The sequence below is a fragment of the Chelon labrosus genome (genome assembly GCF_963514085.1).
Source record: "Chelon labrosus genome assembly, chromosome: 13".
Classification (NCBI taxonomy): Eukaryota; Metazoa; Chordata; class Actinopteri; order Mugiliformes; family Mugilidae; genus Chelon; species Chelon labrosus.
Genome location: NC_140346.1, coordinates 26,346,033 through 26,373,857, shown reverse-complemented (window position 1 = coordinate 26,373,857; position 27,825 = coordinate 26,346,033). Strand labels below are relative to the sequence as shown.

Below are 27,825 nucleotides of genomic sequence, written 5' to 3'. Positions count from 1 at the left end.
TCCATGCCATTCTGCTTTTATTATCTGTCAGTTTTTATTCCTACAGGGTGATGGTGGTCTCAACAGCGCAGACCGATTTGAAATGAAGGAGCTCAAACTTGCCGGCAAACGTGTAATTTAAAATAGATGGAATTCCCATTAAAGGGGTTTAAAATAAATACAGTTTAGGCACAGTTAGTACTAATGCTAAAATCACAGGTTTATTGTGTGGTTGCCACCAGCAACATATCCAGATGGGGGTGGAGTTGCAGCAGTTGCTTGTTTTTTTTTTTTTTTTTCTGGGAACAGATAAGATTCACTTCCTGTCGTCGTTTTCTCTACATTCTATTACAAACAGCAGGAAACTTCCATTTATTACAGTGATGCTCATCATCTTACTCGGTGTGTCGGACCAGTTTTGTGTATTTGCGTTTTTTTTAAATTTTTTTTATTTCCAATAGGCACAGAGGAGGTGCTGCCCCCTGGAGGTCGGAGGAAGGTGACAGGTCAGAGATGATGCTGGTCCCCGGATCAGATACGCGGATGGATGGATAATGCTGCCTAAGCAACCACCCACTGCAGGATGCTGGTGTCTTTCCCGCCAGTGGAGATGAGGTTGCTGTCATCGTGCAGGAAGGCAACGTTGGTCACGTGGCTGCTGTGGCCACCGTACTCATGACTTGGAGCCTGTACATGCAAGGGATGAAGAAGAGGAGGGTCGTGGTCAAGTTGACTGAGTTATCAAATTCTTCCTTTTTAAAATATAACTTTATGTGCCATCTAACGTCTGCTGCAAAGGTTTGTGAATTTATGTGCAACCTGAGTGAAATCTGTCAGATCTGTCAATTATTTGGCAAAAACAGTTTAATTCATGTGCTTCCTTCTTTCCCTAAGACATGCATCAGCTCAGGAACCTTCACGGATTCACTGCAGCAACAAATGTTAAAGCAAAATCTATGCATGCAGTGTTTGCACAGTGTAAGGTTTGCTGCTGACTAGACATATCTGCACAGCTCTATTTTTATTTTATTTTATTTGACTCCTATAGTGCTTATTTTACCGTTTCTATACTTGCACTATTTAATCCAGGAGCTACCGTCCAAAATTTCATTATGTTCTCACATAATGACAATAAAGTATTCTTGATTCTGGATGCATAATGTATAATTTTTGCACATACAAAACAGCTGATCTGGTTTGAGCCACCACATGCATGTATAAACGTTCAGTTTGTTTAAAACATGCTGTAACTATTTGCAGCTTCTGAGTTGTTGGTTTTTTTTGGGCTAATGGGAGCCAGTTTGTCTGAACGGACAATTAAGTTTACAACACTACTTAAATGGTTTGGGCTGAAAAGTTGTAAAAACCAGAAGTCTAACAGGCTGGACTGGGTCGTAAGCACAAAATAAACACCTGGTAGAAATTGTGAGCATTATAGGTCTGGTAATGTGATACTAAACACTGTGTGGTTAAGTATTTTGTTATTTCTGCTGAGCTTTCATTGGCTTTCACCGTGGTCATTATCACTTAACGACAACTGTTGGCTGGAGATGAACCGCGCTGCCGCTCGGCTCTGAAGTAAAAATCAACGTGTGCGCGCAGGAAGCAGAGAACATTTGAAAAAGGTGCAAAAAAATGTGCAAAAAAACATGCAGACAAGTGGTTAACTGTGAGTGAACACAGGACTCACCCTTGGTTGAGAACAGGGGAAGGAGAACAAGTGCACTTTGCCAAAGTCATCAGCAGAGGCCAGCAGGGATCCATCATGTGACCTGCACACAGCGTTGATGTCTGTGCCGTCCGCTCCATCTGGCCAAATTCCTGAGAGGGACAAAAAGGGTAAGAAAGACGACGGGGGAGCTGACGATAGACAGGCAGACACTGATATTCACTTCATGTTCTACTGAACGGACAAGACAAAATCTAGAAAGATGAAAGTGTTGTTTCAGCAGGATTAACTACAAAATATAAGACTGTAAAGTTTAAAGTTTCTAAACATCTAAATGCAAATGTGCATCGTTTTTTAGTGCAGCTACGCTGAACAAGAACTGACCCCATAATGCACATAATACTTCGATCAGGCATAACATTATGACCACCTTCCTAATATTGTGTAGGTCTCCCTTGTGCCTCCAAAACAGTTGTGACTCATCAGAGAATGGACATGGGCCTTCTGAGGGTGTCCTGTGGTGTCTGGCAGCAGAATGCTGTTAGTGGTGGGGGGGCCTTTCAGGGGAGGGGCCTCTGTGGATCATCCCACAGATACTTGATCAGTTTGGGATCTAGTGAATTTGGAGGCCAGGTCAACACCTTGTGCTGTTCTTCATGTTTTTTTTTTTAGTTGTTCCTAAAGTGTTTTTGTGTGCGTGTCTGTGTCAGGCTGCATCCTGCTGCCATCAAGGAGTGTCATTGCTATGGGGTGGGGGGGGGGGGTGCCTGGTCTGGTCTAGGTGGGTGCTACATGTCTAAGTAACATCCATTTCCAGCATAACATTGAACTGTCACAAGATGGTTGACGTTATTCTCTTCTCCTGTCAGTGGTTTTAGTTTCATATTAATATTATATGTGATGGGTCACCTGGCTGCAGATGGATGTGTCAGATAAAAACACAGGGTGTGTTTTCTGGACCTACCGAAGGTGTTGAAGCTCAGCACACAGGTGGACGTGGCCCACTCCAGGTTGCGCACTGTGTCCATGTTGGTCACATGTTTTCCATTAGATGCCTCCCCTGAAAACAAAACGAAAAAGAAATCTTTTATTATGCTCTGGGATGTTTGCTTTACATTTCTTATTTTAGGATGAATACTTACAGCAGTGCAGCTATGATAAATCTACAGGTTAAGCTACACATCGTATCTGAGCAGAGAAGAAGAGGATGACTTACAGAACAAGATCTCGTAGTCTCCTGAGTTGGTCACAAGGTACTGGCTGTCTTTGGACCAGTCCAGGTGGGTAACGAAGCTGGAGTGGCCCTGGGAGAGGGGGTGAACACAGAGAGTATGAAGGTTTGAGTTTTATTCACTACATTTTATATTTTATTGTACTTAAAACTCTCTGGGAAAGTCAGATTCTGTTGTTATTGGTCTTATTTTGGAGGGAGTCTTCTCCTTTAATACTTCTAATTAAAGTGCAAAGTCAAGTACTGACTCCTAAAAGCTGTACCAGTTGCTTTAATAATTATATCTGGCTTTATTTTTTATTGAAGTGAAGATATACTTACAGTGCATTTGCCCACGCGGCTGTACTTTCGGCCGCTCTCCGTCACAGCGTAGATGTAAACAAAGTTGTCGTGGGAAGCAACAGCCAGGAAGTTGCCATCTGCGCGCACAACGAGAACAGAGTTAACAGAAATGGCAGCAGCTCTGCACCGTGACAGTATGTCTGGAGCTGAACAGCTGATGTTTTACCTGGAGAGTACTTGACGTTGGAGATGATCTCATTGCCGTCTGTGTGCATAGAAACAAGATCCCGAGTGTCGGTGTCCAGCACCAACCACCTGCAACACACACGGGACAGTCATCAGGGGAGAAGGACCATTAGATGACACAGATGGTGTCTTTGAGTGGGAACTAGCACAAGTACAAGCACAGAAGATATTTCAGTCTTCTGAACTGTAACTGTGGGAACAATATGTCTGAGAGGCCGACCTTCCAGTCATGGTGCCCACAGCCACAACAGCCCCGCTGGGATGGAACCCTGCAGACCTCCCTGGATCCTGAAGCACAGCACAGAGAATAAAGTGTTTATGGTTTTTATTATTTAATCGTATTCTAGTGCTGTCCGGTTTGTTCTTAATGTGTCCTCCTCGTCCCTCCTCACCTCGATGGTCTTGCTCCAGAGGGGCTGATGGGAGTGGGTGTCCCAGAGGTGAACCAGTTTGTCCTGGGAGCAGGTCACAAACTGCTCCATGGAGGGATGGACGTCCAGACCCCACAGCTCATCTGTGTGACCCTGTGACAAATTAACAAAATTAACCACCTGCTATCAACATATACACCGATCAGGCATAACATTATGACCACCTTCTTAGGCTACATGTCTAAGTAACATCCACACCAATGAATGCCAGGTCCAAAAGTTTCCCAGCAGAACACTGAACTGTCACAAGATGGTCAATGTTATTTACCTCTCCTGTCAGTGGTCATAATGTTGTGGCTGATCATCTTTATAGAAATGTGCCTTATGTGTGTGTATACCTGTACGATAGGAGTTAAAGTATCAGGGAAGGCGGCTCTGATGATGGCGTTCTTGGTGGTTCCTACAAACAGTTCTCCTGGTTTACCTTCAGCCAGAGCCCGAACGGGACCGAACGAGTCACCAACCTGAACACACACACACACACACACACACACAAACACAAACGGGGTCAAAGAAAGAGTTTTACACACTTTATATCTGGAACTGAAACAAAGGTAGACCTGTAGGTAAATCTACAACGCTTGCGAATGCTAACTGCCGTCTCAATCTCTCCCCAAATCTCACGACTGCTCAGTTCAGCACTCTCACCTCCATCTCAGACTTCTTTCTGTAGTCGTGGTCCCACAGCACCACCTTGCGGTCTTTCCCTCCTCCAGACACCATGGTGCCGTCTTTCAGGACACAAATGGAGAAAATGCCGCCTTCATGGGCCCCCGACACCACCTGACTGATGCGGTTACCACCTGGAAGAACACAGGCGATCAGAACACATCACGGTCTCTGATAGATTCAAAGTGAAGACGGAATTAATTACCTAGTTTAAAAAGAAAACTACATGTGGTTGTGTTTATCCAGGTATGGTGATTCCTTTTATGGCTATAGTTTATTAGTGGAGTATATAATTATTTCAACATTTCTGCATCAAGATTTGTGTGCTTCACTGAGCTTCAGTTTAAATCTTTGGGATCAGGGTGACTTGTACTGTAGATTCTACCTTTGGCCCAGACGTAAATGTTTCCACTGGAGTCTCCGGTGATGGCGTCTCCATTCTCAGCAAATGCCACACACAAGACATACTTTGGTTTCTCGTGTTTCTAGAGAAAAAGACAGAGACAGCGATAGTAAGACGGTTTTCACTTTCTCTACCTTTCTAACAGTATTTTTTAGTGAGGCTGTATCTCTACCTCAAACAGGCCCTGCCTCTTGGTGAGCGTGTTGCCCTCCATGGTCCAGAAGTTGAGGTGAGATTTTCCACAGGTGACGATCAGGTTGGTGTCCATGGGGTGGAACACGGCGGCCAGCACAGAGTCATTGGAGCACTGCAGGGACACGAGGCACAATCATTTACTGCTCTGAGGAACATGTGTACTGTTAGACTATTAGAGTTAAGGCCACTAGTTAGGGGGAGGGAGGGTCAAGGGTCACAGTACCTTGACATCAGCCAATTGCTTCTCCTTCTGCCAGTTCCAGACTGACAAGATGTGATCGTTGGCGTCGTCCACAGCGCAGAGGAAGGTGCCGCCGTTCTGAAATAAATAAATAAATAAATGCATAAATAAATTAGAGGTTTTTGTGAATCACAAGTTATTTCCCTGATATGAGGAAACTCTACAGGAAGGGATGCTGCTCACCGACTTAGAGAAAGACACACAGGTGACGGCTCTGTCGAACACGCCCATCCCGATCACGTGGAGCGTGTTGAGGCTCACAGAGTCCCAGACTCGAACGTGGGGAGCGAGCAGCTGAACGGACGAGGACACAGACAAAGAAACAGATGCGTTAAACTTATTCGATGACCAGAAACAGAAATTCTAACGCAGAATTAGAAGTGAACCAATAGGCACTCTGTCCTCTGTCCTTTATAAAAAAAAAAAATAAAAAATGTCCAGGTTTTTCTCCCTTCAAAAGTTTAAAACTCCTCGTGGATACACCTTAAATATCTGAGATGTAATAAGTAAACTGAGGAAAACAGAACCGTAGAAGGATGTAAGTGGGATGTTCACACTACCTTTCCATCTTTAGAGTTCCCAGCCACTTGCCCCGTTGCTATGGTAACCATGTCAGGATGCACACTCAGGCTAAAAAGATAAAGAAATATGAATTATTACTTCACGGTAATTTGTTTTGCTGCTTCTGGCTTTTTTCTCTTTTTTTTTGGAAAAGGTTTAAAATACCAGAGAACAGTTTGATTTTTGATTCAAATGACTGATTCAGATAGAAATACAGTAAATGAAAGTAAATGCAACTGGAGAAATCATTTGTCCCCACTTCCTTGTTAAAAAACAAATACAGGTCCTTCTCAAAAAATTAGCATATTGTGATAAAGTTCATTCTTTTCCATAATGTAATGATAAAAATTAAACTTTCATATATTTTAGATTCATTGCACACCAACTGAAATATTTCAGGTCTTTTATTGTTTTAATACTGATGATTTTGGCATACAGCTCATGAAAACCCAAAATTCCTATCTCAAAAAATTAGCATATCATGAAAAGGTTCTCTAAACGAGCTATTAACCTAATCATCTGAATCAACGAATTAACTCGAAACACCTCCAAAAGATTCCTGAGGCTTTTAAAAACTCCCAGCCTGGTTCATTACTCAAAACCGCAATCGTGGGTAAGACTGCCGACCTGACTGCTGTCCAGAAGGCCATCATTGACACCCTCAAGCAAGAGGGTAAGACACAGAAAGAAATTTCTGAACGAATAGGCTGTTCCCAGAGTGCCGTATCAAGGCACCTCAGTGGGAAGTCTGTGGGAAGGAAAAAGTGTGGCAGAAAACGCTGCACGACGAGAAGAGGTGACCGGACCCTGAGGAAGATTGTGGAGAAGGGCCGATTCCAGACCTTGGGGGACCTGCGGAAGCAGTGGACTGAGTCTGGAGTAGAAACATCCAGAGCCACCGTGCATAGGCGTGTGCAGGAAATGGGCTACAGGTGCCGCATTCCCCAGGTCAAGCCACTTTTGAACCAGAAACAGCGGCAGAAGCGCCTGACCTGGGCTACAGAGAAGCAGCACTGGACTGTTGCTCAGTGGTCCACATGGTGTATCCATTTTGCATGTCATTCGGAAATCAAGGTGCCAGAGTCTGGAGGAAGACTGGGGAGAAGGAAATGCCAAAATGCCTGAAGTCCAGTGTCAAGTACCCACAGTCAGTGATGGTCTGGGGTGCCATGTCAGCTGCTGGTGTTGGTCCACTGTGTTTTATCAAGGGCAGGGTCAATGCAGCTAGCTATCAGGAGATTTTGGAGCACTTCATGCTTCCATCTGCTGAAAAGCTTTATGGAGATGAAGATTTCATTTTTCAGCACGACCTGGCACCTGCTCACAGTGCCAAAACCACTGGTAAATGGTTTACTGACCATGGTATTACTGTGCTCAATTGGCCTGCCAACTCTCCTGACCTGAACCCCATAGAGAATCTGTGGGATATTGTGAAGAGAAAGCTGAGAGACGCAAGACCCAACACTCTGGATGAGCTTAAGGCCGCTATCGAAGCATCCTGGGCCTCCATAAGACCTCAGCAGTGCCACAGGCTGATTGCCTCCATGCCACGCCGCATTGAAGCAGTCATTTCTGTAAAAGGATTCCTGACCAAGTATTGAGTGCATAACTGAACATAATTATTTGAAGGTTGACTTTTTTTGTATTAAAAACACTTTTCTTTTATTGGTAGGATGAAATATGCTAATTTTTTGAGATAGGGATTTTTGGTTTTCATGAGCTGTATGCCAAAATCATCAGTATTAAAACAATAAAAGACCTGAAATATTTCAGTTGGTGTGCAATGAATCTCAAATATATGAAAGTTTAATTTTTATCATTACATTATGGAAAAGAATGAACTTTATCACAATATGCTAATTTTTTGAGAAGGACCTGTATATTCTTGGGGTCCGGGAGGGCGTGGGAGGAGGGTGGGTTGGTTATCACTGTTTGTATAATGTAACCACCATTTTGTTGCATAAATTCTTTACTTTATTTTCTGTTTATGTACACATAAATATGTGCATATGCAAGATACTCTAAGTTCTATTTTATTATTATTATTTTTATTTATTTATTTATTTATTTATTTTTTTATTTTTTTTTTTATTTTTTATTTTTTTTCTTTCTTTTCATTTACTCATTTTTCATTATTATTATTGTTTGTATGTCTGTTTAACTCACTGTTAAAAAGTCAATAAAAATTGTTGAAACATAAAAAACAAATATATTTCAATATAAGTCAGACTGTCTTCATGTGTAAAAATAAAATAAAAGCTGGAGCAGAAGCGGAGAACTCAATATGACTGCGTGGGAGAGCGGAGCATGATTGTTTCCCTGCAGAGATGAGGAGCTTTCCCAGCGAGCCCCAGGAGGGTTTACTGTTTACGTCCCAGTTGTTCCAGCAGCAGAGCTCATTCAGGGTGTCTATCCGTGCTCATTAAGTAAACCGCAAATTTCATGAATGATAAACACAGAAACGATGAGACGGCAGCTTGAAACGCTTGTCTTTTGTCTCTAACTAGAAGAAAAATAATTTAAGTAGAATCTAATCTCTCTCTACATCCTCCTCGTCCTCTTTACTTGAACCAGACTCAAACAGGAGAAGAAATTCCTTGCAGGAGATTGCACAGCCTTGTTAAATATGAAAGCTTTCTCTTCTCTCACCATTTGACGTCATCGTTGTGGCCCAGGTAGTGTCTCTGCTGCTGCTCCTCCGTGTTGTACAGCACCACCACGGACGCATTGAAGTAGACGATCTCACCTGTAGGCAGCAGGTACAGGTTGGAGCGACAGTCTCGGCCGCGGTAGCCGTACCTGGTCCAGGCTTAAGTTAGGGAAGATGGCTGAAGCTGGATGGAACATTAATATTATTGCTTAAGACAATAAATTGGTGACCCAGGCCCCTGTTTTTACAATTGCTAAATTATCGATGAATAAACTGCAAAATTTAAAATACTATTCAATGTTCAGAGCTCCATTGTCACTTTACATAATTACATACGTCCATCCATGCATGAATTAACGTCTCATTCATTCATCCACTCCGTCCTGGTTCATTATTAGTTTGCTCATACTGTCTCTCTCTCTCTCTCTCTCTCTCTCTCAGGTCCAAGGATACACCCACTGCAGTTTGAGCTTGTGGTCCGGTACCGCCACCTTCTGGTCGAGGCTGTAGCCCTCCCTCTGCTGGTCGGGGATGTGCATGGTGACGGGACGGCCTCGGAGGAACATCCTCACGTAGCCGTCCTCTGTTGACGAGAGCGAGAGGGAAAAGAAATCACTCAAATAGAAGTTTAATATTCATAAACGAGAAATATTAGTTGAAAATGACAGTAATAAAAATCCCTCCTGAGTAATTAAGGAACTAATGGAGGATAATTGCATTTCACAAGTCAGAGACTGCTCATCCTCTTAATACAGCACATTAAATAATGGAAGCAGTTGGAGGGTAAGACATAATAATTAATGCAGTCAAAATACACACAACTGAAAAGCAAATAAAATAATATTTACCTGCATTGAAGGTGCATTCTTTGGATTTGCTGAAACAGAGGAAAGAAAAGATGACGAACCGTCTCCTTTGAAAACTGACCTGCAGCTTAATGAGCTTCAGGCTCTGACTTCCACTCATTATGATGGAAGAAGCTGTGAGGCCCCATTTAAGTGCATCAAACAATATAGGCAGCGTACATAATGCAAGGATTTTCCGAAGCTCCCGAGACGTTGTTCCATTCCATTCCATTGTTCTAGTCTAAATGATTTATTCCCTCGTTACTCAGTTTAACTGGACCGCAGCGATGTCCACGGACGAGCTACAAAGCTCAGAGTCAGCAGAAACACACAGGCAGGCCGTGCATCATATAATCAGCATTTAACCTCCTGAGGTTGAGATGATGCATTTAGGCTCCTCAGGATCTGATATGGCGTTTTCAGTCAACATAGAGAAACATGACCATCATTTACAAACTTAAATTGTAAACTACCTCGACTTCCAGCTATCATTAAATGCCTGGTGAATCTTTGCAGACACAGCTCAAACCTGTGTCTCAACAGGCAGGAGAAGACTGGAAACACTACATCTGGAGCACATGGAAATCTTTTAATAACAAAGAGCAGCAGCAGCAGCATGTCTTCAACAACGTGGCCGATATTTAACATCCCTGCTTTCTGCTAGAAACCTTCCTAAAGATGTAAAAGGAAACAATTACAGAACATGCACTAGATTCATTTCACATTCACAGAAGATAATTCACTCCCTCCCTTGTGTTTGGCAAACAAACCCAGTAGCTGGTTCATATTTACATAATCCAGTTATAATTATTAGGTATAGTTATCTGTTTAGGCTGCACTGAAAAAGGCAGACCACAATTTAATTTACATTTCTTTTCTAAATCTAATCTGGGGAAAGTAGGAAAATATAATAATAATTCTCAGTAGAGAAAACAAACAAGTACAAAGAGTTCTCTTCCTTTAAAGTTTTATGGCTTTATTATTTCTATTGATATCATGCCGATCATAGTGAAGACACATGTTCCCCCTGGCAATATATAATAAAAAGCCTCTGCAACTTAATTCATATTTCTTTGTGTTTGGTTTTGTGCATTGTCCACTAACAAAGTTCAGATTTTCTTTGATGAACAGAGAAGACGAATAAAAGCTCTTTAATGCAGCTGTCCATGCAGGTTAATAAAGACGAGCGGCTTTACTCAAGCCAGCGGACGTAAAGTAAACAGACGTCTTTATTGTAGTTGTTGGACACAGTATCTGTTGAACATGAGTAAACACGGAGCTCAGCGACGCAGGCGGCGGTGCAGAATCACAGATGACACACGGGAAGAGTTCCACGTTAATAATTTAAAGTTGGATAACTAAATTTAAAACGACAGATACAGAGTCAGCCACTTTGCCAAAACCCATGATTAGAGCCGTCAATCAGAACCTGCAGCTGAGTCAACGTGTCCCTGAATCAGCCGTCCGTCAGCCAATCAGAAGTGCCCACACTGTCCACTCAGCCTGACCTGTCAGGATGCTGTCAACCAGTCACATTATCAGGATGTTGATGCGCTGCCTCAGCCGACAGGTGGATATCACCGTGGCAACAGCGGCTATAGTAAAGCCTGATAAGATAAAGGCCGTTTCTTTCCTGCTCAGCAACAGAGAGAGTCAAGAGCCTGAGTTGACTTTCCTGAGTATTTCTGTGGAAGCAAAAGCAGAGGAAGGGTGGAGAGAAAACATCGTCCTCATCATCAACACACTTCTTATGCACTGTGAGGAAATTACAATCTAAAAATGAAAACTCAGGTCTCATTTTTGGTGAGAAACACTGAATGTAAATATAACGTTTGTCTGCACAGGGACATCTTTAAAATAACAGGATGAACTTTGTGTATCTACCTGCTGTGACATTTGTTTAACTGGGAGTTAACGGAGTCACAACACGGACGCATCTCTCTGAGCTCTCAAGTTAAAAGCGTTCATTTAAGCGATTTAACAAGGGGCACACGTGGCAAGAAACAAGAACCGTAATCAGTTAAATAAACAAGATCAGAGCTTTCATGTGTGCGTTTGAACATCAGCGCCTGAGGAAGATTAAAAGACCGACTGCAGAGCAAACACACGACTGATCTGAGGACCTGCGTGCTGTGTGTCGGGTCTCTGGAGAGCTGGAGGAGACCAGGCAGGGTGTCGGCTCTTTAAAGTCACCACATAAAGGCCCTCTTGTCTCTTGAACTGTGTGTGTTTGTGTGTGTGTGTGTGTCTGCCGGGAAGATGAGGTGTGGCCTGGTTCTGGCCAATAGCAGAACAAGATTGATCCAGAACCGGTAATTAGTTGCAGGGCATTGTGGGTAACTGGCAGCCGGACAGGGTGAAATAACTCTGTGTGTAAAACCCATGCGGAGGCAGTCCAAGTCACCGGGTTTCCAGGGAGAGGGAATGCACAAACAGACTGCTCATTAACATGCAGCACTGAGTGTGTTGTTGGTATTTTCTGGCTGCCTGCGCTTAGACAATACAAAGGGCTCTTGTAAGAATTAGATGAGACTAATGAGCAACAACTATCCTAAAAGGTTCCTCTGCACAATCCTGCATCATGTCAGGAAAGTGTCATCAAGAGCCGAGGATTCTTTGCAGGGAGCTGGCTTAAATTCTCCTTAATTATAATAAGAATAATTCCTCCTGCACTTAAATTTGACTCAACCTTGCCCAGATATAACTTTACAGGTGATTAGAACAGCCTTCAAACAGCAGACAGTTACAGTAACTGATGATCTCAGACTTAGCTAATTTGCTGCAGATCATTTTGTCCAAATTTAAACTATTAGCTTAAAAAGTTTCCAGCGGTTACGACCAATTCTTGTCTTTTCACATCAACTATTTGGTAAATGTTACAGCTGAGAGGGATTACAGCAACAGAGGCAGCGAGGAAATGGACGTTGAGGTTTTGACTAATGGCTCGCAGGCCCCCTGAACTGTGGAAAACTGTTAATCCATTTCCTGGTCCATTACGCCTGAAGCACTGCAGCTAATGGACACAAGCATGTCTGATTTTCTTCACAATACACTCAACTTTTAAAATAAATAAATAAATAAATAATGCATCAAGACAAAACCGCACCGGACTAATTGCCTCTGAAGTGACTGTGGTGTGCGGACAGAAAAACCCACATAGGGAGAAAGAGTGAAAGCGGGGGGAGGTGGATTTGACTGATAAAAGAGATGATGTCAGTCTTTTCAGCATCTTTTCATCGTTTCTCTTCGTCAGTTCAATCTGACTCATGCAACGTTATTTATTCTTGTTGTTCCTAACTTTTCAAATGTATTGTTCACACCACAACAGCAATAAGAGAATATGTGATGTCAATTAAACGAAGACAAAACGACAGAGACATGTTAAACAGGTTAATGACTGTGCTGCAGAATTCTTGTCGGCCATCCGATACGTGGTCAGTGTGTTAAACAGGAGGTCTGATCAATGTTATCAGTGGTTTTGCAAGCCGAGCTGAGTGAGCAGCAATCGTTATATATGATCCTGCAGCAAACACAGCCTCCAGTCTGTTGCCACAACCTGTTATAAAAAAACCAAACTAAATGAAACTATATTTTGCATGGACTCTCAATTTGCTGCTGCACCGCCAAATGCAAATAAACCCAGCGGGAGTACAGTTAGAGGAGAACATGCGTTTTTTTTGTGTGTCCTTGTGTCCCGTCTGCTGCCAGAGTCCGTCCAGCTCTAACAGAATAATCAGTTATCTGACAGATCTGCCGACTGATCCGTCACTTCACATCTCCTCATCGCACCCTCTAACTGTGAGTCTGCGTTTCATAACCAGACACAAATGTCTGCGGCACGTTGGTTCGTTTCTGTCGTGAGAAGCTCAAAGACAAAAGAAACCCTTGTGACACTTAAAAAGGCACATCATTCAGCCCAAGATAAGACAGATAGACTTGAAAAAAGTCATTTAGAAAAGTTAGATTTTAGTTTTTAAGCAGGTGAACGCTCTAAACCACATAATTAAAAGTTTAAATGTGTTCCAAATGACACATTTCAGTATTTTTGTGTCTCCTCAGATGTGCCATCTTGCTATCTGATCTGTGGTCCACTAACACAGCTGGCTCTTGTTTCTGTTTTATTCATGTAACTATGCAGCCGCCCCTCCCCACAGTCACCCACATCCCTGCAGACGGAGAGACACACGGCATCCGACGGCTTGCGTGACAACTGTTTCATAAAAACAGCTCCACTTCCCCAGGCTGTCCTGTTCTACACAAAACCACAACTGACTTTTCATAAAATGAAACTCACAAAAACAGCCTGACTGCATTTTACCAGCTGAATCAAACTTCACAAGGAACTAACTGGGCGTGACACTAAGAAATCACTTTAGATTAACTTTAAATTCAACCCTCTGATCAAAGACTAAAGCTACACACCTCCCTTCACTATAAAAACATCATTTCTATGCAATGAATCAATAGCAGCACCAGACCAACATAAACCCTCTGCTCATTGCTTCTCTGTCAGTCATTGACTATCCGTTGTTAAGCAGCTATTTACCTGGACGATCTCTTCATGTCTGCAGTGTTTCCGTTAGAGGAAGAGTGAACAGTGGTGAACAGTGGTGAACACTGGTGAACAGTGGTGAGCAGTCGGAGCGGTTTCTGTCCTGTCCTACAGCCACAGCAACACACCGACTTCCTCCTTCACTCAGCAAACTTTTAGCTCAGCCTGAAGACCACTTCAGCCAATCAGAGACCACTTCCTGACCATGCAGGCACGCCCCCCCTCCCATTCTACCCGGTAAACACACCTCCCCTCATACTTAGAACCATTGGAAATATGACCCATCAGCAGAAAGAGAGGGAGAGAGAGAGGGAGAGAGAGGGAGAGGAAAGGATTGGAGTTTAGGTAGGAAAAGTGGAGAAAAGTAGAGAGTGGAAGAGAGGAAAGGAAAGGAAAGGAAAGGAAAGGAAAGGAAAGGAAATAGGAAAGAAAAGGAGATAAAATAATAGTGAAGGAAAGGAAAGGAAAGGAAATAGGAAAGGATAGGAGATAAAAATTATAGTGAAGGAAAGGAAAGGAAAGGAAAGGAGATAAAATAATACGAATGGAAAGGAAAGGAAAGGAAATAGGAAAGAAATGGAGATAAAATAATAGTGAAGGAAAGGAAATGAAAGGAGATAAAATAATACGAAAGGAAAGGAAATAGGAAAGGAAAGGAGATAAAAATATAGTGAAGGAAAGGAAAGGAAAGGAGATAAAATAATACGAAAGGAAAGGAAAGGAAAGGAAATAGGAAAGAAAAGGAGATAAAATAATAGTGAAGGAAAGGAAATGAAAGGAGATAAAATAATACGAATGGAAAGGAAAGGAAAGGAAATAGGAAAGAAATGGAGATAAAATAATAGTGAAGGAAAGGAAATGAAAGGAGATAAAATAATACGAAAGGAAAGGAAATAGGAAAGGAAAGGAGATAAAAATATAGTGAAGGAAAGGAAAGGAAAGGAGATAAAATAATACGAAAGGAAAGGAAAGGAAAGGAAATAGGAAAGAAAAGGAGATAAAATAATAGTGAAGGAAAGGAAATGAAAGGAGATAAAATAATACGAAAGGAAAGGAAATAGGAAAGGAAAGGAGATAAAATAATAGTGAAGGAAAGGAAATAGGAAAGGAAAGGAAAGGAAATAGGAAAGGAAAGGAAATAGGAAAGGATAGGAGATAAAAATATAGTGAAGGAAAGGAAAGGAAAGGAGATAAAATAATACGAAAGGAAAGGAAAGGAAAGGAAAGGAGATAAAATAATACGAAAGGAAAGGAAATAGGAAAGGAAAGGAGATAAAATGATAGTGAAGGAAATGAAATAGGAAAGGAAAGGAGATACAATAATAGTAAAGGTAAGGAAAGGAAATAATAGGAAAGGAAAGGAGATGAAATAATAGTGAAGGTAATGAAACGAAAGAAAAGGAGATAAAATAATAGGAAAGTAAAGTATTAAAAAAGTGTAGAAAATGAAAAAGCAATGAAATCAAAGACAGAGTCAGGAGACAGATGTATAACGTGTAACAGAAGACATACGTAGACAGTCAGGAAGACAAAGACTGAAATGCGTGTTTGTGTTTTTAATAACTGACCAATGACCTTCCTCTGTGCTGGTTCACTGATGATGCGTTCACTTGACTGTGACACGTGGATACTTCAGTGTCCATCAGACTCACAGCAGCTCATTAACTGTTAAAGCTAATTCATGGTGACATCTAGAGCTGACTGTTCAACAACTGGTGCAAAGCAGAGTCAGTCTGAATAACTGAAGTCTCACTATATACAGTATCACATATATGTACTTATACTGTATGTTTAGAAATATTATCAATGAGAGGATTAAAACACTGAACGTACTGTGACACCTAAAAATCACTGTACGTTTATATAATGTTTTTGTTTTGTTTCAATTCATTCATTCATTGTCAGGGTCACAAGGGGCAATCCAGATCCCAGCATGCATTGCGAGAGAGACAGGCCACAACAAATGGACTCTGTTCTCTCGAATAAGTCTTAAATTAGTATTAATTGACACAAACACTCACTCAACCTCATTCTTTTCTACATCTGACAAACACAGAATATGTTCAGACTGACAGTGGCTGTGTCTGCCTACACACAGAGGACAGAGGACAGAGGACAGAGGTAAGACAGCTCATTACAACAATCTGAGCGACCCACTCAGCTCCTCCACAGCCCTGCTGACCTACAGAACACAAACACAGACTCAGAGCTTGTTAGGCAGTTTGTTTTCATGGCAACACTGGAGAGAGTTTTGTTTCTTTGTTCCATCTGACTTTTTTCTTTTTGTCTGTTTGTTTTATGGATCACTGAGTTTTGGGAAATCCCCCGGCTACCAGGACGTGCTCAGAGTATTTCTTTATAAAGCGCCTTATCCAGAATAGAGGACTGTTACCTTTTGCCACCCGTGGAGCTGCTGGAGGAGGTGGTTCGACTCCGACTCTCCGCTGCCATCTCCCTCCTGACCAGAGTGAGACGCTCTGTGGACATACTCTTTCTAAAGGAGAGGAGAGGAGTAACCTTCAGTGTAAATGTACTACAGAGTGCTAAAATGCAAACTGTTGTGTAGAAAATGTGTTGTTTCCCTTTTGTGATACCTCTTAATGGACTGCAGCACCTCTTTCTTTGGAGATGAAGGGGAGGAGAGGAGGCGTTTCTGTTGAACGTAGCCGTTGCTCAGAGGTCTGGAGGGGAGAGCCTGCAGGAGCTGACGCACTGAAAGGTGAGAAACCCCAGCAACGTGTTTCAGCTTCACAGGAACACTGACGGGAAAGCTAAACCCTTCACTCCCCTTTCTCCAGCTGCTTTACTCACCTTTGGTAGGTGCCGCTGGAGCCGTGGAGGCCAGAGACCTCCTTCCAGCGTGGGCGCCCCCCGGCTGCATCCCCTGGCTCTGCTCCTCGCAGTAACCGAGCCGGCGCAGGGCGTCAGCCAGAGCAGACTTCAGCAGCTGGATCTCGTCCTCCTGCAGCTGCAGCCTCTGCTCCAGGTGGGAAACCCGGTCCTCCATGTCCATGTTGCTGCTGGCTGACACCGTGTCATCTGGACGGGGGTGGGGGGGGGGGGGCGACAGAGAGCTTCAGTTCAGATCTAAGCTTTAACTGAATCAAGAAGCAGGCGCGAAGGAAACACGATGAGCGTTTGACATTGTTTTACCTTCGATCATTGCAAATAAAATTGCAATGTGGTGCCTGTAGGACAAGCTTTAGAAAAGTAAATGAATACTCCACTCAAAACTATATCACATCCTTAATAGATAACAGAAAATATATGTTTGATTGATGGATGATAGTGATATGAAGGGCTAGAGCTGAAAGAGCAACAAGCATTTAGCAACAGTGACGGCTATAAAATATAAGTTAACTGTAAATGTGAGGGACAGATGTTTATGGAGCGGCCCATGTGCATGAATGAAAATAAAAAATAATGAACGCCTGGAAACGTGAACATTCAGAACCATTTACTTCGACGTAAACACAAACGGCTGCTTTTGGTGAGTGTTATGGATATCTGCTGCTGCTGCTGCTTTGTGAATGAGAGGTTTTGAGTTTCTCAGGGGGGAATAAAAACATAAAAGAGTCTCGGCTGGTTTAAATAATTTAGATTCAGCGTATGAGCCCAAGAGAAAGAAGGAAAACAAAAAAAAAAGAACAATCAGACCAGCGAGATCAGACAGACTACAAGAGGAGACGGATGGAGACAAAGGTGCAAACAGAGAAATAAAGTTTTGTTGTCTTTATTACATCTGTGAGCATCAAGATTTAAAAGATGCCTGGAAGTGTTTTCAAAACATGAGCGGCACTGGTTGAAAGATCTTTTTTTTTACCCATTGATGCACAATAGTTCAGATCGTAGACAAAGAAGAAATGGACAACGCGTCTCCACTTCCTCCCATTGGCCACACTGATCCCGTCTTTCGAGTTTGAACCCAGAGTCTGATCAGTACTATCTGAAAGTGGAGCCATTTAATCGATGACCTGCCCACTTTCCCTCTGGACACGCTGGCGTTTACATTTGGTTAACACTGCGCCCATTACAAACATATTATACACTACACTACTCTTACAGTCCCACGGGACAGCTTCATTGAGCAGTTGTCAATGCCAACTGTCAATCACGATGATGTCACATCCTGTTTTTATAGCGTCAAATAACTAAAACTAAACTTCTCAGAAAAATGGACACTTGAACAAACACCTTTGTTGTGTTAACTACCAAAAATAACAGAAATCATCATTAATATATTATTTGACGTGTACTTAAGTCCCATCCACTAAAATAGAAGAGGTGAAGCTTATGACCTATACTGTAGCCAGCCACCAGGGGGAGCTCACTTTTGAAGAGCTGTCATGGTGTCCACTTTATCTACAGTCTATGGTTCAGATCAATCAGTGTCCTTTGCCTGCCTGTCTTCCTTCCTTCTTCTGTAACCACTTGTCCTGCGAAGGTCTCCAGTCTATCGCAGGCCAATTTAGAATCACCAATGAACCTAACCAGCATGCCTTTGGACGGTGGGAGGAAGCTGGAGTACCTGGAGAGAACCCACGCAGACACAGGGAGAACATACAAACTCCACACAGAAAGGAACCAGTCAGCCAATGGATTCAAACCAGGAACCTTCTTGCTGTGAGGCGTCAGTGCTAACCACCACGCCACTGTGCCGTGTAATCGCCTGCCTTTAATTTAAAGAAGTGTCTGCTAACATGCTAACCAAATAGCTTTCAAACTGTGGGTTGGTGTTTCAGTCTCTTCTCTGACACTCATTCTATGTCGTGTTGTTCACAGATCTGTTCGGTTGATGTTGATGATGATGGACAGCGATAGCGACAGATGATTCATCCAGTCGCCTGCCAAATATCTTTTTGGAAGTGCCAGCCCTTTTCAAACGGTTTCCGAGGAGGGCTTTCCTGAATGTAATGTGACTGAAATCATCAACTCTGCACTCCCACATTTTATTGCATTGTTTTTCTGTTGAATTGTGCTCTGCTGCCTTTATTCCTCTCATCCTGAACTCTTTTCACTCTTTCCACAATGACCTCATCAACGGCTGACCAGATTATCAAGCGGGCAAACTGCCCAGTGCAGATTATTCATCCGCGGCCTACATCAACAAGATTACAAGTGATTAAATCAGAAACTATTTTTTTTGTTTTTCCTGTTGGACAGAACATCTCGAGCTCTGACATGACGCTAGCCCTGCCACAAACATGTCCTCATGGTCACAAATACACATCAAGAGTCTGCTAGCTAGAGGTTTCACAGTCTTACAACCACTGAGACAAAAGGGTGATGATATCTCCTTTCTGAAAAATATGATTCCTGCATATTTGCTACTGCCCTGTTGGTCTGATACTACACAGACTGTAACTCAAGCTGGCAGCAGATATCAGGTAAATATCACGTGTTAGGGTGGGGATTCCTCATTAATCGACGTACATCTTGTCAATTAAGTCTTCATTTAATGGCATCTGATGCAACGGTGAGGTGGGAATCCTGTTATTATGACCACAGAGGTTTTTCCATTCAGACACCACATTTAAAAGTACTGAATCTTGTCACCAGTCACCGATATCTGCAGGATCAGCAACTTTAAAATACATTTGTCTGTAAATAACTACACTTCTGTCAGAAGAGAACAGATGCTAAAAAGAAAAAAGCTGCATAACCGCAGATAACCTAAAAATAAACAAAAGGCAACAACTCATCACACTCATAGGACGGTGAATTTCCTTCCGTTTCCTTGTTATTTTTAAGCCACACTCTTTGTCTCAACTTCAAAAAAAGAGGGGGATTTCACAGGTTTCACAGGTCAGCACGAGTCAATTCAACACTCTCAGCGGTGTAAACTGAGCCGGGGACACAGGGAGCACTGTTACTGTCACCGGATCATATCTCACAGTCAAATGAGACAGGAAGGGGTCACAGGGAAATAAAGCTTCAGATTTACATGCAAACATCAAGCTCGGGGGGCATTTGCATGACGGAGCTGTCCAGCGAACCAGCAGCAATATGTCGGATTCTCTAAGACCTTGGTCAGAGTTTCAAAGGTGGTTCACTGAATCACCCTTTATTCTAAAAAAAGCTGCTGCTTTCTAAAACCACGTCATCGCTGATCATACGATCTGAACGTCCATGCAGAATCGATGCAAAGGTTAAAAACAAAATGCATCTGGTAATGACAGAGATGATGGAGAGAAACCACCACAGCTCATCTCTTGAACACTCATTTGGTTGTTTTACATAACTTGTTGTGGACAAACTGATCAGATGAAGCCAAAGTAAACAAATAAAACTGAAAGAGTGAGCAAAAAGAAACCGTTATTAACTGAGAGGACAGACTGTAGGTGGGAGGAGAACGAGAGCGAAAGGAACGGAGAAAGGATGAGGAGGCGGGAGCACAGCGAGAAGAATTATTAATTTTTAACTGATGACTGCGATCATGGTGTTTATCTAAACTGCAGAGACCAATATGCAAACTTAACGGAGCGTGCAAACACACATGAATGCGTCTGTGTCTACAATCATTCAAATCTCATCTGTGGACTATAAAACATACATATCTCCTCGATTACAAGACACTTAATCAGCTGCACTGTGGCGGCACTAAACTAAAGATATATTTACTTTTGATTTGACTGGTGCATGAAAAATAAATGAAGTCAGCGGAGGAGAGGCCAAGTTGTTCCTTAAACCAGAGGGTTTTAACACATCCCTCGGCTCTACTTGCCAGAGTTGGATCAGCTGGCATCAGTCCAGTCCAGCTGCCATGCTATGCTAACTTTAACATGTTAGCATGGAAATGACTAGATAAGATTAGATAATCCTTTATCTACCCCACAGTGGCTGAATGTGTAGTGTTGCAGCAGCGTGTAGTGTAAAGGACATTACATCAACCTGTACCGCTCCTGTGTTTTAATTTTCATTTATAATGTTCACAACTTCAGGTACACAGAGGGCGACGTTTGAATAATGAGCCGCAGAGTTAACACAGACTAGAACGTAAAGATGCAAAATAAAACATGACGACGTGAACATTTCATTCTGTTGTTGTGACATGCCAAAACTTACCGGTATCACTGTTTTGTTACAGACTAAGAAAAAAAAAAACAAGTGAGAGAAAAGGGAAAGAGAAAGAGCGATCAAAGATGGAGAGATCAGCAGGGTTCACCTTCATCTCCTCTGCTGTCAGGACACCTGTTTAAAAGCTCTGCAGCGCCAAATGCTTTTCAGTTTGCCCTTGAGTTATCCCACACACACACATACACACATACACACACAGTAGCAGTGGTTACACCTCAGTGGCATTTCATTACTCTCCTAATAAACCACGTCTACTTGATATTCAGCAGGCGACACACACACACACACACACAGTTTATATTACAAGCTAACTTCCCTCTCCATCCCTGCTCAGACAGACATCACCGCAAAGCGTTACTTAAAAACCAGCTGAAGTGACGCTGACACAGACACATGGCTGCAATCAGGAAGTAGAAGAATAACCAGTGAGTGTGGAGGCCGAAGAAAGAAGGGATGGATGGAGAGATGGGAGACACAAAGGGAGGAGTCGGAGGGGAGGGAGTAAAGAAAAAAGATGGAGGGAAGACGGATGGAGGGATATGGATGATGAAATGCAGAGGCTGTGTACCTGTGTGTGTGTTTGTGAGCTGGACAATGGGAGGCTGGCGCAGGGCAGTAAGAAAACTGAAGGCTGCTGAAATAGTGATGAAGGTGGAGCTCGTCTTGCCTACCTGCCATTGTGCCACGCTGAGGGCCTGGTCACTCCTCCTGTCAATCAACCAGCCAGTCAGTCAGTGAGTCCACAGAGCTAACAGCCAGTCAGTCAGGTCGTCCACTTGTCTCACTCTTCCGTCCCCTAAAGGCTTTCTGGACTCTAACTCCCTCCCCTCCCTGTCCATGGCCAGTGCTGGATCACTCCCTCTCTCTCTCTTTTACACACAGTATCTCTGCCTCTCTCTCTCTCTCTCTCACACACACACACACACACATCAACAACCACTCCCTCCTCCTCCTCCACCTCCACTTCCTCCTCTCTTCCTTGCTTGCCAGACCACTCCCTCTTCCTCCTTCCATCCCTCCCCATCTTCTCCCTCCTCTTTTGCTCCTTCTTCCCTTACATCCCTCCTCCTCCTCCTCCTCCTCCTCTTCCTCCTCCTCCTGTCTCATTAGCTATAGGCAGAGAGAATAGAGTCAGAGTGGGTGGGGCTTGGCTTAGGGCCACGCACACACACTCTGCATCAGCATCTGTACAGCCAGGCACCACCAGGAAGAGATGCTGCAGAGCCAAACTACTCCAGGATCAGTGACACACACACACACTCACAGAAAGGTTACACACCACATCTGCATATAAATAAAATGACAGGATGCAATTTTATTGTGGAAAGAACTGATCTTGCAATGTTCTGCATCATCCCTCTTCTCTCAAACCAATGACAAACGATCATTTCACTTGTTTGCCAAGAATATATTTTTTCTTTGAATGCTTTTTATTTAATTGTGTTTCTCTCCTCCTCCCTTGCGCTAGCTCCAACTGTTGATTTAATTACCAATGTAGCATCTGGCTAGTTGAACAATGGTTGGAGATTAGCCCATTTTGGCTACAGTGGCACATTCACAGTGATGTTAATCAGTGTGCATTGTCCCTGAAAGAATAAAATCACATATCCTGCTGCTGTAACTGCTCACAGACGGGTATTAATGCACAGCTGAATCCCTACATGTAGCACTGCCTCAGGTGTAAAATCTGCACAAATCAAATGACTGAACTGGTTTGTGGTTGAAATTAAACTAAAAGATGAACGTCTTCGATAAGATAAGATCCAGACAGAGCCACAGAGTTAAAACCCTTCCTTTCAGCTCACTCCAGTGTAATATTTTCTTTTCATCGACGCTAAACAAAGATGAATCACAGCTGTGCAGCAGCACAACAAGCCTTGACTGACGGGTCCTGCTGCTGCACCACTCCACACACTGCTTCAGCCATCACTCGTCTCAATCTTCAGCTGAAGGAACAGCCTGTACTCGGCGCCGCTTGGATGCTACTCGGCGGGTTTCACGGCGTCTCTTTAAACTGTGACTACGGTCCAGATGTCATCACGCACTGATGTGACACGGAGATTGCAGCGGCATCCTTTTGACATGCTGATGTTTAAATACGCTGCATAAGCATGCAAAGAGGAAAATGGTTCACGGACAATTCAAATTCTAGATGTGAGCATCATTCGGCCTCCTGGTGTAAAAAACAACCATAACCAAACCTTTACAAACCTCCTGCAGACGCCAAAGACAACATGTCTGAGAAAAGTGTACTAAATTTTAATCTATGACCAGTGACGACTTAAATCTGTGATCTGCTCGGGCATGTATAAACTTACTGCAGGATCTATTTTAAATGTTTCTCATAATGCTAGGAGAATAAGCACCAGCATGACCATGATATCATTTGTGCAAGATTGTTAAAGCAGCCTGGAGTCCCAGTTTGTGTGAGTTTAGTTTAGATAAATCCATGACGCCTGTCCACACAGAACAAAAAATGCTAATGTGGCTCATTATATTGCCCTGCATGAAAAAGAAGAAAGAACATGTGGCTGCACCAGAGCACAATAAAACTATAAAAACTGTACACGGGGCAAGCAAACGGGTTTTGCCTCGATATGAGACCAGGTGTCAGAGGAGAGGATGGAGGATCTCTGGTTACAGCGAGGCAACAGATGGCAGACGAAGACAGACAGACAGACAGAGCAAAAGAAAGGAAGAGAAAGGAGGCGGTTGGAAAGGTACAAACAAAATGAGAAGAAAGTCACTTGATCTTCCTTCACAAACAGAGTGAGGCACCTCAGTGTTGCATCCCGACTGCCTAGTTCCTGCTTTCAGCATCAATTTGACCACCTCACACTCTTAAGACGCCTTTTACCGTTACTGTTTTAGTGATACAATTCAACATTAAACACTGGTGACACTGATCTGGACGCCCTTTGGAGGGTGCGAATGATTTCTCTCATCTTTCAGCAGAACCGTTTGAGCTTTGTTGCCGTAAGACGTGATGCAAAAATGACTAAAAACACACCTTCACCGCTGCGTCCCCCCCCCCCGCCTGCTGTCATGAAGTTACAGCTCGTGCTCCGGGCTTAAAATAGTAAAGCGGCTGATTTCACAGCTTTACGGTGTTTAAATCAGCTGCGTTTGGTTGGATGTGAAGTCGGCAGAGCTGCAGGAAGACGTTAAAGCGAGCACCGAGACTGAATCCTTCACCGAGCCGGGCAGCGTGACCTCTGACCTCTGACCCTCTTTAGCATCAATGCAGTTGCTGGAAATGCCACATACAGCCTGTTTTCCTACACTTAAGAAGAGCTTTACCAAGATGTTTTTATTTCTCTGAACACCAATTCATCCAGCTCTGAGTTAAAACTCACTAAACTCAGCTCCTTGTACATGAACGAGGACAGCAACCTCCTTAATCTACACATGCGAACCAGGAATCTGAGTTAATGACATGGAAGTCTTAAATTAAGCTAAACTTGTCATGAAATTAAATAAAATAAAATAAACACTTTGAATTTAATTATTTTGAAGGCCAGACAAAAAAAAAAAAAAAAAAAAGCTAGTCATTATCCACATGACAAAACCGTCCAAGCTAAGCAGCTGAGGCCTCACTGCAGGACCAGCTGTCGATCAACAAGCTAACACGTGACCCTTTTTTTAAATGTTTTATTTTAGAGTTTAATTTGACTATCACCTGAGCCATGAAGCTTTGACTCCCCAACAGTTTAACTGAAAGCATTTTGACCTGCGGAGCTGCGGGAGACTTTAAACCACAACGTTCGGAAAATGGCTGGAGTGCAACATCTTGGATAACAAACATCAACAGCTCTGCTCAGACACCCGTGACCCCTCGCTGTCTCTCCACCTGCTGCTCAATATGGCTGTCTGTGAAGTACTGCAGGGACAGTGTGTCAATCCACACGTACACACACACACACACACGCCTCTGAGATAACAACATCAGTTTACATGCATTTAACTGACTGCATTAACATGCACATCACCCCTGGCTGCGCGATAAGAGCTAGAGGAGCATCCGTCACAATCCTCCATTGTCACCACAGATATGATCTGGCATGGCAGCAGCACAAGTGCATTTGCATTGCATTTGTTAAGAAGGATGTGGCAAGATAGAGATGCACGGCGACGCAGCGGGGGAGAAGAGAGGAGGAAACTAAATGGCCATCAGAGGACATCATTCAAATTCCATTTCATGTTTTGAAAGGCGAGTGAAATGTGTCTTGTAGCCGTGGAACAGAGGGGAACTTCAGTCATGTCAGAAGTGGCTCAATAACACCTGGTAATTAATTTAAAAAAATGCAAATATCAGCCTGAACTCTAGGAAAATAACAATTCTGTCAAGAAAAAAAATAGCCTTTAAAGTGCTAACCAGGCAACAGGAAACACATACTGCACATGTGAATGCAAGCAAAACAACCCAAAGAAATGAAGAATATGAAAAAAATAAACATTTAATGTATGTAACACAATACTATCTAGATTAAAGAAATTACACCAAATATCAAAGTGATACCCAGGCTGTGTAGTGTGTCTTTGAATAAAAAATGCCATAATTTTCCATTAGAAATAAAATATATAGTCAAACAATGAATACCTATAAGAGTAAATTAACATTCATATATGCTGAATTCAGACAATAAACGTTTAATGGACCCTATTTCCTTATTATTTTGGTGATATTTCCAAACACATTGCTCCAAATTAAATAAAAGGCTAAAGCAGTGGTGTGGAGGTGCGTCTCACCGTTGTTGCAGTACTGTAGCAGCAGGTTGGTGCTGTCATACAGGCTCCCACACGAAGCTATCCTCTCCGACATCCTTATTTCTTCCCCCTCTCCAACTCTTCCTCCTCTCGCTCGGGCCCTTTGTCCTCCTTTCACCCCTCTCCGTCTCTTCTTCACGCCGTCACCCCTGCCTGCGTCCCCCACATTCATAAGCACGCAAACACACGCACCCTCACACACACCTTTACCTGCCTCGGCTCCCGCTACTCCCGCTCCTGCCTCAGTCACTCCGTCAGCGTCAAGCGCTCACACTGCACTGAGCTGCGCTTCCTGTTACTGCTTTCAAAGTAAGATCACCCCACAACAGAAAACACCCACTTGACGTTTGGAAATTATTTTTCGGTGAGGGATTTGGTGCCAATATGGACATTTCAATCATAAAATATTATTTTCAAAACATTTTATTCACCTATATCCATACAGGCTAACTTATTTATATACTATTCACAATTTTCATTAGTTTCCTCACAGTTTTTATCTTTTACGTTATCATTTACTTCTACACTTGAAAAGGAAATATACCAGTCTTCCCCATTCATCACCTGAGTCTATTCCTTCTTTTAATATGAGGAATAGCTTAAATATTTAGCCTACATATTTCTCATTATGGCCTAATCTTTCTCTTAAAACATTGCACGCTTCAATAATTTTATATTCTAATAATATCTTCCATTTTAAATCATTGAGCGAGTTTATCTCCTGCAAGCCGCGTCCATCATGTTTAGCCCTACGTTTCTAATGTGAGCTTTTATTTTGAAGAGAAAGCCTCGCATCTTCCGGTAATCGTCCTAACTGACTCCCCCCGTCGGTCTGCCCTGCGTACCGCTGTTACTATAGCAACAGCCTCTCCAGCAGCTCTGCCTTGTTTAACATTTGGAGGCAGGAAAGATGCGGAGAGACTGAGGTCTGTCTACAGGCTGCAACATTTATCTGGAGGAAAACCATAGCGAGGTTTCAGGTTCTGACACGAGAAAGCTGATCCGCGAGTTGTGCTCCTGAATAATTAATTGGGAAACGGTGTGTGCTACTACACCTGACGCAGGTGTTGGCAATTGATGCAAACGACTGTTAACAATTACCGGGGAAAGCGGGAGGGTTTAACCTCTCCACCTGAATCATGTGGCGCAAACAGCCAATCACTTCTTTAATGTGAGTAAAACTGCCCACATATTAACTGCGTATAATTTATAATAACAGTAATTATTTTAAAATATACGGTTTAAATTATATTATTGTGATGCAATAGTTTTAGTTTTTAGTTTTGGATTTATTTGGAAACTATAAACTTGACTCCTAGTATGATGTAGTTTCTCGGTGTGGCCACTGGATGGCAGTAAACACTATATGTGGACGTGAAACCATTAAATTAACATTTTAATTAAAACAACTCTTCGATTAGTACTGAAGGATGACTAAACATATTTTAATATGATTCAAATAAACCCTTTTATAACAATAATAATGATAATATTTAAAGAGTAAAGTCTTTGTATTATAACGTTGTGTTGTAGTTTCTAGTTGTGGCCACTGGGGGCAATAAACCACCCTCAAAATACATGATATACAGAAGAATAAGAAGTTTTGTTGTCATTGTCCGGTGGAAAACAATGAAATACAGTAAAATAGATAATATAAAGTATGAAGTATAACAATAGAATATAAAACACTGTATAAATAAAATGGGAATTAAGCTGACTGAATTAAAAAAATTGCACACAGACAAATTATTCCTGCAAGGAGGGCCTAGCAGTAAAAAAAATATCTAGATACACACAATACTACAATTGACTCTTCCAGTTGTATCTTTTAAAACTAAAACTAAACTTTATCTGTTTTTTCTCCACGTGTACTGGAGACACAGAAGTGGGGGTGGGACACAGAGAGTGATTCAGCGATAATGCTGTGAGAAAAGACTTGTATAATTTTCACTTTGATCCCAAATTAGGAAATAAGTAGGGAATACACAACAGGGAGAGAAAGCAGGATTGAATAACTGATGAGTTTA

General features: G+C 42.5%; 1 protein-coding gene across 2 annotated transcripts; it reads right to left on the bottom strand.

Moving 5' to 3' along the window:
- eml2 (EMAP like 2) lies at nucleotides 1-26,205 on the bottom strand. 2 transcript variants are annotated; one of them, XM_084559603.1, is made up of 22 exons: nucleotides 25,781-26,205; nucleotides 16,766-16,993; nucleotides 16,549-16,666; nucleotides 16,347-16,448; nucleotides 9,406-9,434; nucleotides 9,011-9,140; nucleotides 8,557-8,706; nucleotides 5,907-5,976; nucleotides 5,530-5,640; nucleotides 5,329-5,424; nucleotides 5,083-5,217; nucleotides 4,893-4,992; nucleotides 4,487-4,641; nucleotides 4,177-4,302; nucleotides 3,800-3,931; nucleotides 3,628-3,695; nucleotides 3,388-3,476; nucleotides 3,201-3,298; nucleotides 2,865-2,952; nucleotides 2,613-2,708; nucleotides 1,670-1,800; nucleotides 1-666 (listed from the first exon to the last, which is right to left on the bottom strand). In XM_084559603.1, exons 1-22 carry the CDS (start codon nucleotides 25,968-25,970, stop codon nucleotides 541-543), a joined length of 2,568 nt encoding a protein of 855 aa, XP_084415729.1. In that variant the 5' UTR covers nucleotides 25,971-26,205; the 3' UTR covers nucleotides 1-540. The 2 variants fall into 2 exon arrangements, with proteins under 2 accessions (XP_084415729.1, XP_084415730.1); XM_084559604.1 differs by lacking the exons at nucleotides 16,347-16,448; nucleotides 16,549-16,666; nucleotides 16,766-16,993; nucleotides 25,781-26,205 and adding an exon at nucleotides 13,949-14,126.
- Between the last annotated feature and the right edge of the window lie 1,620 nt (nucleotides 26,206-27,825).